Here is a 17371-nt window from a genome sequence, read left to right as displayed (position 1 = left end):
GACTTGTAATTAAAAAAATTTATAAGATTTAGCAATAGGTACAATTGTGGATAGCTTTTTTGAAAAAAAAAAAAGAGAAAATTAAAGAAAGATTAGGAAAAATATTGAAATCAACAGGTAGACTTACATGAAGATCTCTTGAGAGGGTAACATTGCTCATGTCGATAGCTCGAGGGCTGTAACCATGGGCAGTATCAATAGAAACCTAAGGAATAGAAGTGAAAAAAACAAAACAAAGCAGTAAGCTGTTACAAAGATCATAGAGTAAGAAATTTTTGTGAAATCTTTTTCAGAAAATATGAAAATAAATATAAACTTGATAATAGAAAAACTCTTGTACATTCTGAGGTGCCACCGTAATTACCAACCTACTATCCACTATCCCCTATATCGGCACCACCTTAGCAGAGTGAATCTGAGGGGGCTTCGCAGTAGACAAAGCAACCCTCACCCGGTTCTTTGCCTTCCACTTCATCCTACCCTTCATCATCACAATACTAGCCGTCGTTCACCTACTGTTCCTCCATGAAACAGGTTCTAACACCACCTCAGGAGTCAACCCAGACTCAGACAAAATCGCATTTCACCCCTACTATACCATTAAGGACACCCTAGGCCTTATACTACTCCTCATACTCCTCCTTCTAGCCCTATTATCACCAGACTTACACCCACTAAACACACCCCCTCACATCAAACCAGAATGATACTTCCTATTTGCATACACAATCTTAGCTCTATCCCTAACAAACTAGGCGGAGTTCTCGCTTTATTAGCATCTATCCTAATCCTCCTAATCATCCCCTTACTCCACATAGCCAAACCTTGTTCTGAATCCTTACTGCTAACCTAATCACACTTACCTGAATCCGCCGCCAACCTGTAGAGCAACCATTCATCATTATCGGCCAACTAGCCTCTATACTCTACTTCCTATTAATTCTTGTCCTAATGCCCCTCGCAGGCCAATTTGAAAACTATATATTAAAACGTTCGTGGATCACAAATTGTATACTAACATAATCAAAGAGTTGAAGGGAAGTCCTCATTACATTTAACAAAAGATTGATTCTAAAACATATTTGAAAACTAATCATCCAACCTTTGCTTAAAGACCTACAGTGAAGGGGAACACACTATTTCCAGAAACAGTCACCTCTTATTGTTAGGAAATATTTCCTATTAGAATCAGGCCTAATTTTACTTTTTTGTAAACTTTTATCCACTGCTTCTACTCTGAGTTCAAGCAGAAATCTAATTACTCTTCTATATAATGATATTTGAAAGCAATTATCACAGAACACATTCACTTTGCACATAACATAACAGCATTAGATGTTCAACCAATGTTTGCTGAATGAATGTAATACAAATGAAAAAAATTAAAACAATAAAAGTTTGGTTTTTTTTGTTTTTGTTTTTGTTTTTCCTTCTATATAGTGGAAAGTGTTAAGTCTTTATGGTAATTACCTGGCTTGTCTGGGAGATGCGTCTTGTCCGAGTATAAAGGGCCATGCTGTCTCCTTCTCTAGTTCTTTCAATTCTCCATCCCCAAGCCAACATTGTTTTTAAAGACTCTTTGATTGGCCAGCGATAAATTTCTTTTTCCTAGAGGAAAAAAATGATGATGTAACATGTTAAAATAGAAATATTAATTTTGTTAGTTTTATTTTGAAAGAAAAATTTCTATTTTTCTTATATGATTAATGTTTCTCATATGCAATGGAAAGTAATTTTTTTTAGTAAGTGGGCAGCAGCGATCTGGTTTGACAAATGCAACTAAAGAACAAATATATATTTTATGGTATAATTTTTTAATTTCTTTAGCTTCTCTGTTCATGGCTACATCTAACAAACATAAAGATATCTACCAGAAAATGAACATATGATTAACATTCTACCATGGAAATAAGAAAAGGTCAGCTTGCTTTGGTTAAAAGCTAGATTTTCTTGAAAGTTTCACTTGCTATTTTTAATTTATAAAGAAATAAAAACAAATTGTTAAATGATTTAAAAAATTCTTTATTTTTTTCTTTTCTAAAAATCACTCACCATCTAGAGGATAATATTAAAATATCTACTCTGCTTGTGAGACAGGAGGTTAAACAGAGTAGGACAATATTATAAAGATATAGGGAGAGAAAAGGATTAAAGAATAAAGAGTAAAATGAAATAGGCCAAAGAACAGACAATAAACTGGAGACAGGAAATGAAAGGAAAGAATATGAAATAAACATTGGAATGGGATAAAGAAAATTCAATATATATAAATATTTTCCAGTAGAAAAATATGAGTATGTGGAAAGCTAGCTTTAGCAGCAGAAAGACCCAATGGTATGTTTAAACATAGGCTTAAACCAAATACCTAACAAGACAAGGTTTCTCACCTTTTCAGATAAAAGCTTATATGGTTTCATTAATGGTTGAACTTTAGAAGAGTCTGAATATATTTCCCCATAAATCCACCCATTTGCCAACTGAAAAAGAAGAAATCACAGAATCTCAGATTTGCAAAAGGATCTCAGAACAAAGAACAACCTGTAATTGAATAGGAATCCCTTTTATGTCGCTAGAAAATTGGTTTCTAACTTCTTAAAAGATTTCTGGATATAGTGAACCCACTATCTCTGAAACTATAATGTCTCATTCTAAAGTAATTCTATTGTTAGGAATATTTTCATTAAATCTCTAAATTTAAATCTTTAGAATTCTTTAAAGCCTAAATTTGTCCCTGCTCAACCACTGCTCCTTGTTCTCTGGTCAAGGAGGAAAATGTAATGCCTCTTTTGCATGATTACCCTTCTAATACTGAAGAGTCGTCCTTCCTCACCTTTCTTTTAAGCATGCCAGTAACAATTTGTTTTGCAAAAAATAAATACAAATATTCAGCTTCCAGATTGCTAAGTTCAAAATAAAGGATTTAAAATGAACACAAGCTTGAGCTCAGCAAAAAAAAAAAAAAAAAAAAAAAATATATATATATATATATATATATATATGCAGTATGTTTTATGTTACTTTTCTCTTGTTTATACATGACATTTAATTGTTCATTTCATGCATGGTATCCTCTCCAAAAAGAACATGACACCCCAGTCCTGATTCTTCTGTTTTATATCCTCCTACCTAGAACACCAGCCCAATATAATTCATCTCTCTGGATCATAAAAACTAATTAAATACTTGTGGAATTGACAAATGAAGGAAGCAAGTACCTCAACATCTGCTGACAATTCTATGCCCAAATCACAGTCTATGTGAATTTACTTCGCCTATTATTTTACCAATGAAATATAAATACAGCATGTTTTTTGACAAATACAGCTCTTCTCTTGATGAACTGTCAGAGTGTCATTTGATATGTGCAAATGTGACATCAAATAGAAAGAGAGGGAGATGGATCATTAATTTATGACTATGGTCATGATTTTCAAGGTTAAGGCTCTAATAGAATATTGGAAGCTTCAAGGTTCTGTTTCTTATTATAAAAAATGAATTTTATACATAGGATCAAAATTAACTTGAGAAATTTTACAATATTACATTTTTATCAAAGTATTAAAAACATGGTGATATATTTTAGATATTATTTATAGATTAATAGAATTATTTCACTATTATCAGAAATATAATTCATATTCATATCCACTAAAGCTAACTATAGTATTATTAGATCAAATAAATTGGATCTAAATAGTCATTCTTTTATAAAACTATATTGCAACTTAAAATTTTAAAGCCCTTATAAATTACAGTTAAGCACATTAGATAAGCACATTATGGGAGCCTCTAAACAACTTTGTGGAAGTGACCAAATTAATTCCTTGAAGCCTCAGTTTCCTCATATGTCTAACTCAAAAAATTGTTGAGAAGATGAAATCAGAAAATGATTGTAAAGCTAACCTTAAAACAATAATTATGTTTGTCAAGTAGCTTGCCAGATTCATACACCAAGCATAAAAGATCTCTCAAAATCAAGTCCAGCACTGTTTCTCTGATACCATAGGGCTTCTAAAACAGCCAATAATTACCCTTTTTATAATCAAAGTTTTACTTTTTTACCACTAGTGGATATAATAATGACAAGTTATTAAAAATCACAATGCTTGATTATATTGTTATATTTGGGCTTTTTACCTTTTCCATTGACCATTTGTCATGTGAATGTTCTGCATATTTATTAATGAAGTATTCTAACTTTTCAGGAATTGTAATGCTGAAAGAAAAAAATGAGCATCAAACATTTTATAATATCTAAGAGTCAATAATGCTGATACTTGACTTATAGCTCATAGATAATATTCTATTTACCTTTTTTCATAAAATTATTTAATACAATTATTTTTTGCATAAGGAATGAGCACTGATCCTATGATTTCATTGACAGAGAGTCAGTCCCAAGCAATGAACTAGATAGCAACTATTCTATACCTGATATCCATAGAATTACTTTAAAAAATGAGAATTTAAATGATTTTTCCAGGTTATATAGCCAGAAGTGAAACTCTATCCCAGTTCTTCATGACTTCAAGACTGGCTCTACAACCAAGCCCTATGCTGACTCTTAGTTACTTTTTACATACATTTGCTTTTTAAAGCTAGTATAACAGAAAAGGTAAATAGAAAATGCAAGGTTATAGAAAATGGCTATCTCTGAGAGTTGTCCAATATTACTGCATAATAAGTTATATGTTAACTATGAGATTGTTCAAGAATATAAAGACACTTGGATTAAAAAAAGAAAATAAATTAAATCAGAATTTGTTCTTATGAACTTGGAAAACTTTTTTTCTCTTTCCTAGTACATGTTCTTTCATCGCAAATCATTTCCTTTATGCTTAAAGAATTGTTGCCTTGAAAAACTTGCAACAAAGAAGTTTTAGTTTTCTGAAACTTTACTAGTCTTTTTTTTTTTTCATTTACTAAAGTTCTTGAATTCACTGATGCTAATTCATTTTCTATATACCTGTGTTAGTAATTGTAGTTATAAATGTTTTATAACATTCTAACAAGACTATCTAAAAGAGAGATAATTAGAAGATTCAGATATTATTTTACTATTTTATTTTCTAAGTTATTTATGTGATTCGATACATTTTCTTGAACAAAGATTACACATATTACATTTTTGACTCAGATTGAATGAGATAAAAAAATATAAAGCTATTTCCAGATCTAAATCTGATGAAAGTATCTCTAAAATTCCCAATATACTATTTAAAGAAATTTTATATTTACCAATAATCATATTTAAAAATAATTCATTAAAATACTAATTTTAGGAATAGACATATAAATAGAATAATGCATAATTAATTGCTTTTCTTGCTACCAAAATTAAAGTCATCTGACCATGCATAAAATATACACATGCAGCTATCACATTTATAAAAATTTTCATATGTATAAATTATGATACTCCATTACATATGACTATGTCCATTAGGAAATTCCAAACCTATAATACAGTGATCAACATGTTTTAAGTGTTCAATCAGTACTTATTGAATTTAATTCAATTGATAAACACCTAAGATAAAATGCTAAGAAAATTTTATAGCATTCTGTGAACCTGACCTAGATGAAATATTGGTAAGTCTATCAATCAACTCATAAACAAAATTTGGAAATGTGGTAACTGTTTGGCCATTATTTGGTTTTGTTTTTCTCAAAGTGATATAAAAAGGTTAAAAAATAACATAAAATAAGATAAACTTTTTTCTGGTATTTTCACCAAATTGCCCAAGTTGAATTTGTTAGTCAAAGAAGGTAAGAGAGCTGGGGCCTATTAGTCAGAACAACTCTGAACAACTTTGAAATATTGCCATACGTCAAAAGAAAGTAAATACCTAATGATGACTACCTGAAGCTGTAATGCAGTATGACATGAAGAAGCACTTTTCCTTGGAAATAAGAAAGTATGATCCTATTCAGAAATAATCACCAAAAAACCCAACACTGATGACATTTCAAAAATTATCTGTTCTGACTACTTAATATAGACATATAGACTATGTCAAGGTATTCCTAAGCATTAGATATTTCTTTAGTCTGAACTTTATTTTTACTTGCAATTGATATTTTTTAAATATTTAATTATACAGTACCATTTCCATAGCTGAATTCTCAGGTGACATTGCCCTTAATTACTATGCTGTACTATGTCCTAATATGAAACAAAAATTTCTGCTTTTAACTTAGCACTTTGTAAGATTCAATGGTGGTTAAAAGGTCTGCCATAAATATTATGTAAACAATTCTACAATGCATGTTAAATGGGTTTTTCTTAGACAAAAAAAATTATGCAATTAATAATACTCATTAGGGAGCAGGTAGATGGCATAGTGGATAGAGCACTGACCCCGGAGTCATGAGGACCTGAGTTCAAATCCAGCCTCAGAGACTTAATACATCCTAGCTGTGTGACCCTGGGCAAGTCACGTAAGTCCAATTGACTTGCCAAAAATAACAACAACAACAATAATAATCATTAATAAATATTTCAGGATAAATTTCTACTGAAACATCACCTATTAATTTCCTTGGCTATTACTATTGACAAACTTGGTCAGGGATTACAGAAAGTTCACTTTAGTACCTTATTCAAATTCAGACTTCACAAATCATTTACAATAAAAATCTGCTGCAATAGAAAGAGTCCATACTTTGAGGTATCAACAGGTTGTGGGTTAAAGTTTCCTTCAGAATCCATTGATGACTGCTTTTCCATCATACTGACATAATTTGATTCCATGTAGTCAGGAGGCAAAGCTCCTGCAACAGCACTGAGACAGGGCAATGCCAGCTTGAATAATTCGTGTTCATATTTCTGTGGAGAAGCAAAGGACAGAACAAATGCTGCTGATAATTAAATATTACAGAAGAATCAGAGATTCCTTCAGGACAAAACAAAACACATTCATAAAAATAGAAATAAAAAAGTACAATACATAACAAAAACAAATGAAGTTAAAGCTAGGTCAAAGAACAAGAAAAGAAAATTAGACCTCTGCCCCATGTCAAGATTTATGTTTCAAGTGAAATTAACCATGACTGCTTTAAGTGAAAAAAAGAGACTTAAAAGCACCATCAACATTTCATTGCACTGAAGAACTATGTTTTGTTTTGTTTTAATTTGTAAACTGCTATCAATAAAGATGCCGGAAACAAACTGCAGAAAATAAGAGCCTCTGAAGTGGCTAAACAATTCAAGTCACACCATTAATTCAAACGTCAGAGATACTTTATCAGAAAGGCCAACAAACTCAGAAATTTCTTCTTGATTAAACCATGTAATTCAATTTCCAGCAATATTATCAACGAGAGTAAGGCAATGTAGTGCAATGAAAAAGTAAACTCTGGAGTGAGAGAACCTCAATTCAAATACTAGTTTTATTTCCTCTATGACCCTAGAAAAGTTACCAAACCACTTTGTCCCACTATTTCCTCATTTGTAAAATGAGGGGGTTAATTTTAATGGCTTTTGGGTTCCCTTCAAGGCAACACCCTTAGAAGTGATGCAGTGGATAAAATACAAGACCTGGATTCAAGTAGGCGTATGTTCAAATTTGGCTATACTTACTAACTATATGATCCTAGGCAAGTCATTTAACTGTTTTCCAATGTTTTCTCTTTTTTTTCCTTTTCTTTTTTTTAATTAAGCTTTTTATTTACAAAACATATGCATGGATAATTTTTCAACACTGATCCTTGCAAAACTTTCTGTTCCAAAATTTTCCCTCCTTCCTTCCATCCCCTCCCCTCTATCCCTTCAGAAATGGCAGGTAGTCCAATACATGTTAAATATGTTAAAAATATATGTTAAATCCAATATATGTATATATATTTATACAGTTATCTTGCTGCACAAGAAAAATCAGATCTAGAAAGAAAAAAAAACCGTGAGAAGGAAAACAAAATGCAAGCAAACATCAACAGAAAGTGTGAAAATGCTATATTATGGTCCACATTAGTTTCCCACAGTCCTCTCTCTGGATGTAGATGGCTTTCTTCATCACTGAACAATTGGAAATGATCTGGATCATCTCATTGTTGAGAAGAGCCACATCTATCAGAATTGATCATCATATAGTCTTCTTGTTGCTGTGTATAATGATCTCCTGGTTCTGCTCATTTCACTTTGCATCACTTCATATTGAGTCTCTCCAGGTGTCTCTGGAATCATCCTGCTGGTTGTTTCTTATACAACAATATTCCAGAACATTCATATATCATAATTATTCAGCCATTCTCCAACTGATGGACATCCACTCAGTTTCCAGTTTCTAAACACTACAAAAAGGGCTGCCACAAACATTTTTGCACATGTGGGTCCCTCTGCCTCCTTTAAGATCTCTTTGGGATATAAGCCCAGTAGAAACACTGTTGAGTCAAAAGGTATGCACAGTTTGATAACTTTTTGAGCAAATTGATTTGCAGAATAGTTGGATCCATTCACAGTTCCACCAACAATGTATCACTGTCCCAGTGTTCCCATATCCCCTCCAACATTAGTCATTGTATTTTCCTGTCATCTTAGTCAATCTGACAAGTGTGTAGTGATATCTCAGAGTTGTCTTAATTTGTATTTCTTGGATCAATAGTGATTCAGAGAAATTTTTCTTATGACTACAAATACTTTCAATTTCTTCATTTGAAAATTTTCTGTTCACATACTTGGACCGTTTATCAGTTGGAAAATGGTTTGTATTCTTATAAATTTGAGTTAATTCTCTATATATTTTAGAAATGAGGCCTTTATCAGATTCTTTCGATATAAAAATGTTTTCCCAGTTTATTCCTTCCCTTCTAATCTTGTCTGCATTAGTTTTGTTTGTACAAAAACTTTTTTAACTTAATATAATTAAAATTTTCTATTTTGTGATCAGTAATGATCTCTAATTCTTCTTTGGTCACAAATTCCTTTCTCCTCCACAGAACTGGGAGGTAAACTATCCTATGTTCTTTTAATTTGTTTATAATATCATTCTTTATGTCTAGATCATGAACTCATTTCGAACTTATCTTGGTATATGGTGTTAAGTGTGGGTCCATGCCTAGTTTCTGCCATACTAGTTTCCAATTTTCCCAGCAGTTTTTGTCAAATAGTGAGTTTGTATTCCAAAAGCTGGGGTCTTGGGGTTTGTCAAACATTAGATTACTATAGTCATTGACTGTTTTGTCCTGTAAACCTAACCTATTCCACTGATAAGCTGCTCTATTTCTTAGTCAGTAGCAAATGGTTTTGATGACTGCTGCTTTATAATATAGTTGTAGATCTGGTATAGCTAGGCCACCTTTATTTACTTTTTTTTCATTAATTCCCTTGAAATTCTTGACCTTTTGTTCTTCCAGAGGAATTTTGTTGTTATTTTTTCTATGTCAGTAAAATAGTTTCTTGGGAGTTTGATTGGTATAGCACTAAATAAATAGATTAATTTGGGTAATATTGTCATCTTTATTATATTCGCTCAACCTATCCAAGAGCACTTGATATTTTTCCAATTGTTTCTATCTGATTTTATTTGTGTGGAAAATGTTTGTAGTTTTGCTTATATAGTTCCTGACATTCCCTTGGCAGATAGATTCCCAAATATTTTATACTATTGACAGTTATTTTAAATGGAATTTCTCTTTGTATCTCTTCCTATTGGATTTTGTTAGTGATGTATAAAAATGCTGATGATTTATGTGGATTTATTTTGTATCCTGCAACTTTGCTAAAGTTATGGATTATTTCTAATAGCTTTTTTAGTTGATTATCTAGGGTTCTCTAAGTACCATCATATCATCTGCAAAGAGTGATAATTTGGTTTTCTCATTACCTACTCTAATTCCTTTAATCTCTTTTTCTTCTCTCATTGCCATTTCTAATATAATATTGAATAGTAATGGTGAGAATGGGCAACCTTGTTTCACCCCTGATCTTATTGGGAATGGTTCCAGTTTATCCCCATTACATATGATGCTTGCTGATAGTTTAAAATAGAAGCTACTATTTTAAAGAAAACTTTCCAATGTTTTCTCAATTATAAACTGGAGATGATAATAGTATCTACCTTTGCACAGTTGTGAGGATTAAAGCAGATACTGGTAGAAACATTGTCTGAGACACAACACATGCTATATCAATGCTTATTCCTTTCCTTCTAGCCCTAGGATCTTATAAGCACTGGACTAAGATTCAGGAGTCATTGGAATGCCAATTCTATCTGTTAAATCTTTTTGAAGACTCACTATTCTCACATGTAAAAGGGGGGTTTAGAGAGGGTGCCATGCAAAGTGGTTGTAAAGTAAATGTTTTGTAAATTGTAAAATAATATAGAAATGCATGATACTTTTGTTTTTAAAGGAAAACCTATTTTTCAAATTCACTTTAAATTTACTTCTTAAAAATTGCAATGTTTGTTAAGGAAAAAAAAATTTCTTTTTACATATTATATTTGACAGAAAACAAGGCAAAAATGAGCATGGAGGGTCTGGTAGGGATTGGGACAGGGATCAGAACTGCTATTTCATCAATAATAAGGATTTTTGATGAATAGGAAGAACTGAGTAAAGACCCTCTCAGAATATGGCTTCAAACTATGCTCTAATTGTGACTTGAAACTTTGCATTAACAAGTTGAGCTATAGCTGAAAGCTGTAGGTGTTCAATTATGTTAAATATATATTTTCCTCCTATTTTCTCAAACACGTTAGCATTTAAGTACCTAATACAGTAAAGAGTGTGTTATGGACTAGTATTTTTTGGTTCTGGCCTCTGGGCAAATTAGAACTCCACAGCCAGTGGGAGAAAAGGTCAGAAGGGGAAGAAGGGAAAGGGTTTCTGAGTTAAGAATTTATTTAGAGTTTATCTTGTGTTTTGCACTTTGCACTTTGCACTCCTCTACTGACAGCCTGTCTGTTGAGAGTTGCCCTTTCTCTCATGATCATGATAAATCTTTTTTTTTTTTGCTTTTTACCTTAAGGGTCTCTGATTTTAATTTGGATACAGGTCACTATCTCACACATTGATGGGCACTTTTTCCCACCAATCCAAGATAGTATCTTCTTTGCCATTTGTTGCTGTTCAGTCATATCACGTCTGACTCTTTGTGACTCCAATTTGGGATTTTCTTGGCAAAGATACCAAAGTGGTTTGTCATTTCCTTATGTTGCTCATTTTAGAGATGAAGAAACTGAGGCAAAGGTGAGGTGTCTTGTCCAAGGTTACATAGCTAGTAGGTATGCTGAAGCTGGATTTGAATTCAGGAAGATGAGTCTTCCTGCTTCATGACTATCCATTGTGCCACCTAAAAGCCTTGCAATTTGTAGTCTTGGGGAATTACCTAATACACTAGAAGTGAAGGAAATTTGTATGGACTCAAGCAGTCAGTGTATATCAGAAATGCCACCTCAACAAGATAAAAATGTAACATAAAATTGAACTATTTTAAATTGAATCAACTTTCAATACACTGTCATGGATGAATGGTCCATTATGTCAATTTTCTATGACAAATATAATCTCAAGTGTTAACCTACCATCCACCATACTTCTGATGTATATATTTTTTTGATATATTAATGTGTTTACAGGGTCTCAAACTAATTTTGATCAGCTACCTCTCTAAAACATCTAAAACTTTTTGCATTCTAGTTGCTCATATATATTATTTTCACTAAATAGGAAACTCCTTGAGGGCAGATCCAACATTTTCATATTTGAATCCCTTTTCATAACTATAATTCTTTTTACACATAAGATACTTGATACCTTTAAAAACTTATAACATGTCAACACTTGAAAAGAAATATTTTAATTTACACAGCACCTAACTACAAAGTATAAATAGAATTAGGTATATATTAGAATTAGCTCAATTGAAGCAATGTATATATAAGAACTTTGCAAATATTAATACATTATACAAATATTATTGTAATCCAAAGTTATCTCACATTCCCTTGACAATTGAGGGAATAAACAGGAAAAATAATCTTTTAGATGTGACTTATTCAAGTTCAGTGGCATTTACCATGTGCATGCATAGCATTTTGTCATATTCATAGATATTTGGTCATTTAGGTCCTTTAATGTCATATTCAATAATGATTTTAAAGAAAAGTTAAGCAGATGTGAAAAGTATCTTTGAGGGAATGATGGGGTTCTGTGCAGTTATCAAAGGTACAGATAGAAATATAGAAGAATGTCATAGTTGTTTTAAGTTTCAGACAAAACCTATCCAATGCACTAGAAAGCTAATCTATTAGAAACAACTCTGTTTCCTTACTAAACATACTATCAGCTTACCATGTATGAAACAATAATAAATTACCTTTTGAGACAGGGCATCAAAAATACCCCAGAATAACTTCCTTGACAAATGAAGCTCTTCTTCTGAGGCAGCACCAAAGTTTCCCCAGCCTCCAGGAAGACAGTAATACTTCCAGCATCTCTCATAATGATTTGTCAGCAGCTATGTACAAAATAATTAAAAAAATCAAAGCAAAAGGCAATTATTTTCATTAATTCCTAACTAGAATTTTAATGTCATACAGTGCTACCAACTCAGAGATTTTTCTGAATCTGAACTGAATTTTTTTAAAATTGAGTCACTGGATTCTGTTTCTGGTTTCTACATTCAGTTATATCCAACTTTTTGCCTTTCCATCTGGGGTTTTCTTGGCATACATAGTAGAGTTTCTTTCTTACTCCAGTTCATTTTACCAATGAGGAAACTGAGGCAAATGGAGCTAAGTGACAAATCCAGGATCACAGATCTAGGAAATCTCAGGTCAGATTGGAACTCAGAAAGATGAGCCTTTGACTAGAATTGTTCTATTTGGTCTTGGAGGAGAAAACTAGAAGCAATGAATAGCACTAGAAAAGAGGCAGATTTTGATTTAATATAAGTAAAGTTTTCTAACAACTGAAATTTTGCAAAAATAGCACAGGATGTCTGTTTAATTAGGCAGCAAGAAATTTCTGGGTATCTTCAAGTGGAACCTGGGTGACCACTTGGAAAGTTTTGCTGTAGACATTACTTCTATTTAAAAATAGATTAGACCAGATACCCTCTGAGACTCCTTTTTAATACTGATTTTATGACACTAAAACACAGAAAAAATTCAAATCCAATAATTTCTGTTTGTTTCTATTGGTAAAAGGTGAAATTGAATAATAATGCAATTCACAATGACGTTTAGATACATATTCAGGATAAGGTACAGTAATTAAAATATATATATTTTTACATAACTATGTGTCTATGCTCATGCTCTTTTCTGTCAGTCTTTGTCTACCAATTTTTAAAAGACCCAGTTCAAAACTAATTTCTCTTGAGAAACCTACACTGATATTTCCCAAATAATATTATCCTTTTATCCAAAGAACAACAGAATTTAAGAGTTCTAAGGTATTTTAACAGCCTTGTATTTGAAGCAATATATTAACATAATCCCTACTATAACATATCTAAGAAGCAGTAATATAGCCTTTTCTAGAAAACTTCTGAGAAGTTAAAATCTATCACTATTCTAAGTAGCCCATCCACTTTTAGAAACCTTTAACTATTAGAAATTTTTTCTTAATTTGAACTTAAATTTTCCTCATTACAAAGTTTACTCATTGAGTATAATTTCTGGGCTAGCTCCCTGGAGGGCCTTAGGATCAGTCAGAGTCAGGATCAATCAAAGTTCTTGGTCTTCAGGGGGAGAAGTGAAGGAGGCAGGCAAGCTGTCACGAGGCTTGCCAAAGATGTATCCTGGATTCTGGAGTCCAGAGTCTCCAGCCTCTCTCTTCCCCGTCCTGCAGCCAAGTGACTCTGACTTCTCTCAATCAGCCCTTCAATCCTTGCCTACAATTATCTCATCACCAAATATTCAGCAAGCACCAATGGTGAAGAGAGTCATCACATGACCATCTCCTCTAAATATATGTATATAGAGCTATTATCTCAAATAGGTAATTAGCCTTAAATGCTCTGCCATCTGATTGAAGCACACTTTTCAGAGTTTCAGCCCTCTACATCTGAGTTTGTTTCTACCCTCTGGGGCCAAACAGAACAATTCTCACACTTTCAAACACTGATTAAGCACCTACTATCCTGCTATGTGCCAGATACTTTGCAAAATGCTAGGGATACAAAAAGAGGAAAAAAGGCAGTCCTTGTTTTCAAGGATACATGAATCTATAAATAATCAAGTCCCCTTTTAAACATAATGCTAAACATAATCAGTCCTTTCAACCAATCTTCATATTACATGGATTCAAGGTCCTTAATCATTTTACTTATCTTCCTTTGAATACTTTCTAGTTTATCAGTTTTTATCAAGTTTATCAATGTTCTAGCTTTGTAAATGATAATGTCCATTTACTCAGTAAATGTATTACTCCAATTGTGGTCTAACCAGAGCAGAGACCAAAAAATTATCACCTTCTTTTTTCCTAAAAATTATGCTGCTCTTCATGTAGCCCAAGATCACATTAGCTTTTTGCCATATCATTCTGAATTTGTAGTTCACTGTGGCCTTATAATCTTTTAAAAATAAACTGTTAAACATTCTTTCCCCACAAATTATAAAATTATTGTAGAAAAAACTGATCCCCATCCTCCTTGTTCCCTGAAAAGTAAAACATTATTTAAAATATCCTAGTCTGAAACATTTGGATTTAACTGAAAGGAATTATAAACTCCAAAATAATGTCCTGCACTCTTCTCTCCAGACCAGCCCAGAAAAGGATTCTTTATTGAAGCAATTTGGGAGATGACTAGACAAGCTAGGGGAATCATGGGGAAGTTTCCTGATTGGTCTAACTTGCTTGGATTATGGGGAAGATCAGAAGAAATAAATTTCTTTTGACTCTTCAGATAATTGGAAGTTTCTCTTGAGTTCATCTTTGAACATATGGAAAGGAAAATCTTTAAAATAAGTAGTCAAAGAATTGGATAGCATCTAGAAAAAAAGATTCTCTTAGACTTCACTGACAGTTGTTGATTTTTCTGTTTAATAAAGCAAAATATCAACTGAATTTTATTCTTAAGGTTATTAGTATGATTTATCATTCTGAAATGCTGTTTAAAGTCCAGATATAACTATAACTCCAAAACAGCTTAGAGAGATTTTCTCTTTAGGCACTGAGGAAGCACTCTGTTGCTTTAGCACACTAGAACTTATTGCCGTAGAGGAACAGGGACATTCTTCATAGTTCCAAAGCTGAGTTCTTGTGTTCAGATACCTAGAAGAATCTTTGAAAACAGCTTGGGACAGTACACTCTTCACCCTGGAAATAAAACCCTATTTTAACATAGACTTAAAAGCCAAGTAATAGACTGGGGAAATGAGCAGAAACAGAAAAAGATTCTTATCACAATGTTACTAAAGTGACAATGAAGATAAAAATACAACCTCAGAAGAAGATAACAAAGTCAAAGCTCCTACATCCAAAGCATCCAAGAGAAATCATAATTGGTCTTAGGCCATGGACAAACTCAATGGGAATTTTGTCAAGGAAGAGAAATAGAGGAAAACTTTGGAAGAGAATTGATAGTGGCACAAAAGTAAATACAAAAAGCTAATGAGAAGAATGCCTAGAAAACCAAAAATGGAATGGAAAATTCCAATGGGAATTGGGAATGAGAAAGGAAGTACAATAGCTCAGTGAGGAAAATAATTCCTTAAAAATTGGAACTGAGCAAATGAAAACTAATGACTTTATGAGAAATCAAGAAACAAATGAAATGAAAAGAATGAAAAAGAAAACAATGTGAAATATCTCATTGGAAAAACAATTGAAAATAGACATAAGAGAAATAATTTTAAAATTATTGGTCTATCTGAAAACCATGGTGAAAAAAAGAGCTTAAGGGCAGCTAGGTGGTGCAGTGGATAGAGCACCAACCCTGAAGTCAGGAGGACCTGAATTCAAATCTGACCTCAGCCACTTATCACTTCCTAGCTGTGTGACCCTACAGAAGTCACTTAACTCCAGTTGCCTCAAGGAAAAAAAAAAACTTTAGATATCACCTTTCAAGAAATTATCAAGGAAAACTACCATGATATTCCAGAACCAGAGAGTAAAATAGAAATTGAAAGAATATACCTCCTGAAAGAGGTAGCAAGATGAAAACTCCCAGGAATACTATAGCTAAATTCTGAAACTCCCAGGTCAAGGAAAATACTGCAAGCTTTCAAAAAAGAAACAATTCAAGTATAGTGGAGCCACTGTCAAGATAACACAAGATTTAGCAGTTTCTACATTAAGACTAGAGGGACTGGAATATGATATTACAGAGAGCAATGAAGCTAAAGTTACAACCCAGAATCATCTACCCAGCAAAAGTGAATATAATCCTTCAGGGAAAAAGGTAGATTTTCAATGAAATAAAGGACTTTTAAGCATTTGTGATGAAAAGACCAGAGCTGAATAGAAAACATGAATTTCAAATACAAGACTCAGGAGAATAAAGAAGTGAATAGAAAAGGTATGTTACAAGGGACTTAATAAGGTCCATCTGTTAACATTCCTGCAGGAGAGGATGATACTTGTAACTCATAAAAACTTTTTCATTAACATGGCAGTTAAAAAAGGGTTTTATATACAGAGGGGACAGGTATGAGTGGAATATGAAGGAATATGAAGGTGGATATATAAAAAAAGAAAATTAATTAATGAGAGGAATGTACTGTATGAAAGGGAGAGGGAGAGATGAAATGGCATAAATTATCTGCTATAAAAGAGGAAAGAAAAAAACTTTTATAAAAGGAAGGGAAGAGGAAGAGGGGAGTGAGTCAATCTTACTTTCATCAGAATTGGCTCAAAGAGGAAATAACATACACACTCAATATGGGTATAAAAAAAAAATCAATCTTATCCCGAAAAAAATAGGAGGGAAAGAGAAAAGGGAACAGTAATAGAAAAGAGGGTATATTGGGGAAAGAGGTGATCAATAGTAAAGTGGAGGTATCAAACAAGCACCAACTTGCCACACATGACCTCAAGCAGTTTCCATGCAATCAGAACTGGATTAAAATATAATTGGGAAATATTTAACAAAATAAATAAAAATAAAGTAGAACATAGATAATATATAAATATGTGGTTTTCTAAGTCATGATGTGGCCTGCAGGGATCCTTATGTACACTTTTTAGTGGCACTCTGTATTTCAGTTTAACATCGATGATCTGTTTACTAATACTGAGTCTGGAGGTTTATTTAGAAGAATTAGGAAAAGTCTGGAAAAACAAAGATTTGTAGAGATAGTTCTCATCAAGTATTTAAAAGGTCATCAAATGGAATGGATATATTCTGCTTGGCTCCATAAGGAGGGGATGGACACTATTAAAAAGCCAATTTCTGACCCATTATTCTTAATTGAACCAATTA

At 32.6% G+C, this 17371-nt stretch overlaps 1 protein-coding gene across 17 annotated transcripts in view; it reads right to left on the bottom strand.

The window, feature by feature from the left end:
* The window catches only part of RYR2 (ryanodine receptor 2), a 712857-nt gene that overhangs the window by 210505 nt on the left and 484981 nt on the right, over window positions 1-17371 (bottom strand). For all 17 annotated transcript variants that reach the window (XM_031968518.1, XM_031968517.1, XM_031968521.1 and 14 more), the window contains 6 exons: window positions 12320-12460; window positions 6666-6829; window positions 4138-4216; window positions 2388-2477; window positions 1471-1608; window positions 128-205 (listed from right to left, as the gene is read on the bottom strand). In XM_031968518.1, the coding sequence (XP_031824378.1) occupies window positions 128-205; window positions 1471-1608; window positions 2388-2477; window positions 4138-4216; window positions 6666-6829; window positions 12320-12460 (690 nt within the window). The remainder of the gene's footprint in view (window positions 1-127; window positions 206-1470; window positions 1609-2387; window positions 2478-4137; window positions 4217-6665; window positions 6830-12319; window positions 12461-17371) is intronic.

This window comes from Sarcophilus harrisii, chromosome 4, assembly GCF_902635505.1.
Source record: "Sarcophilus harrisii chromosome 4, mSarHar1.11, whole genome shotgun sequence".
NCBI lineage: Eukaryota > Metazoa > Chordata > Mammalia > Dasyuromorphia > Dasyuridae > Sarcophilus > Sarcophilus harrisii.
The sequence above is the reverse complement of the archived record's forward strand: the minus strand, read 5'-3'. Positions and strand labels throughout refer to the sequence as shown.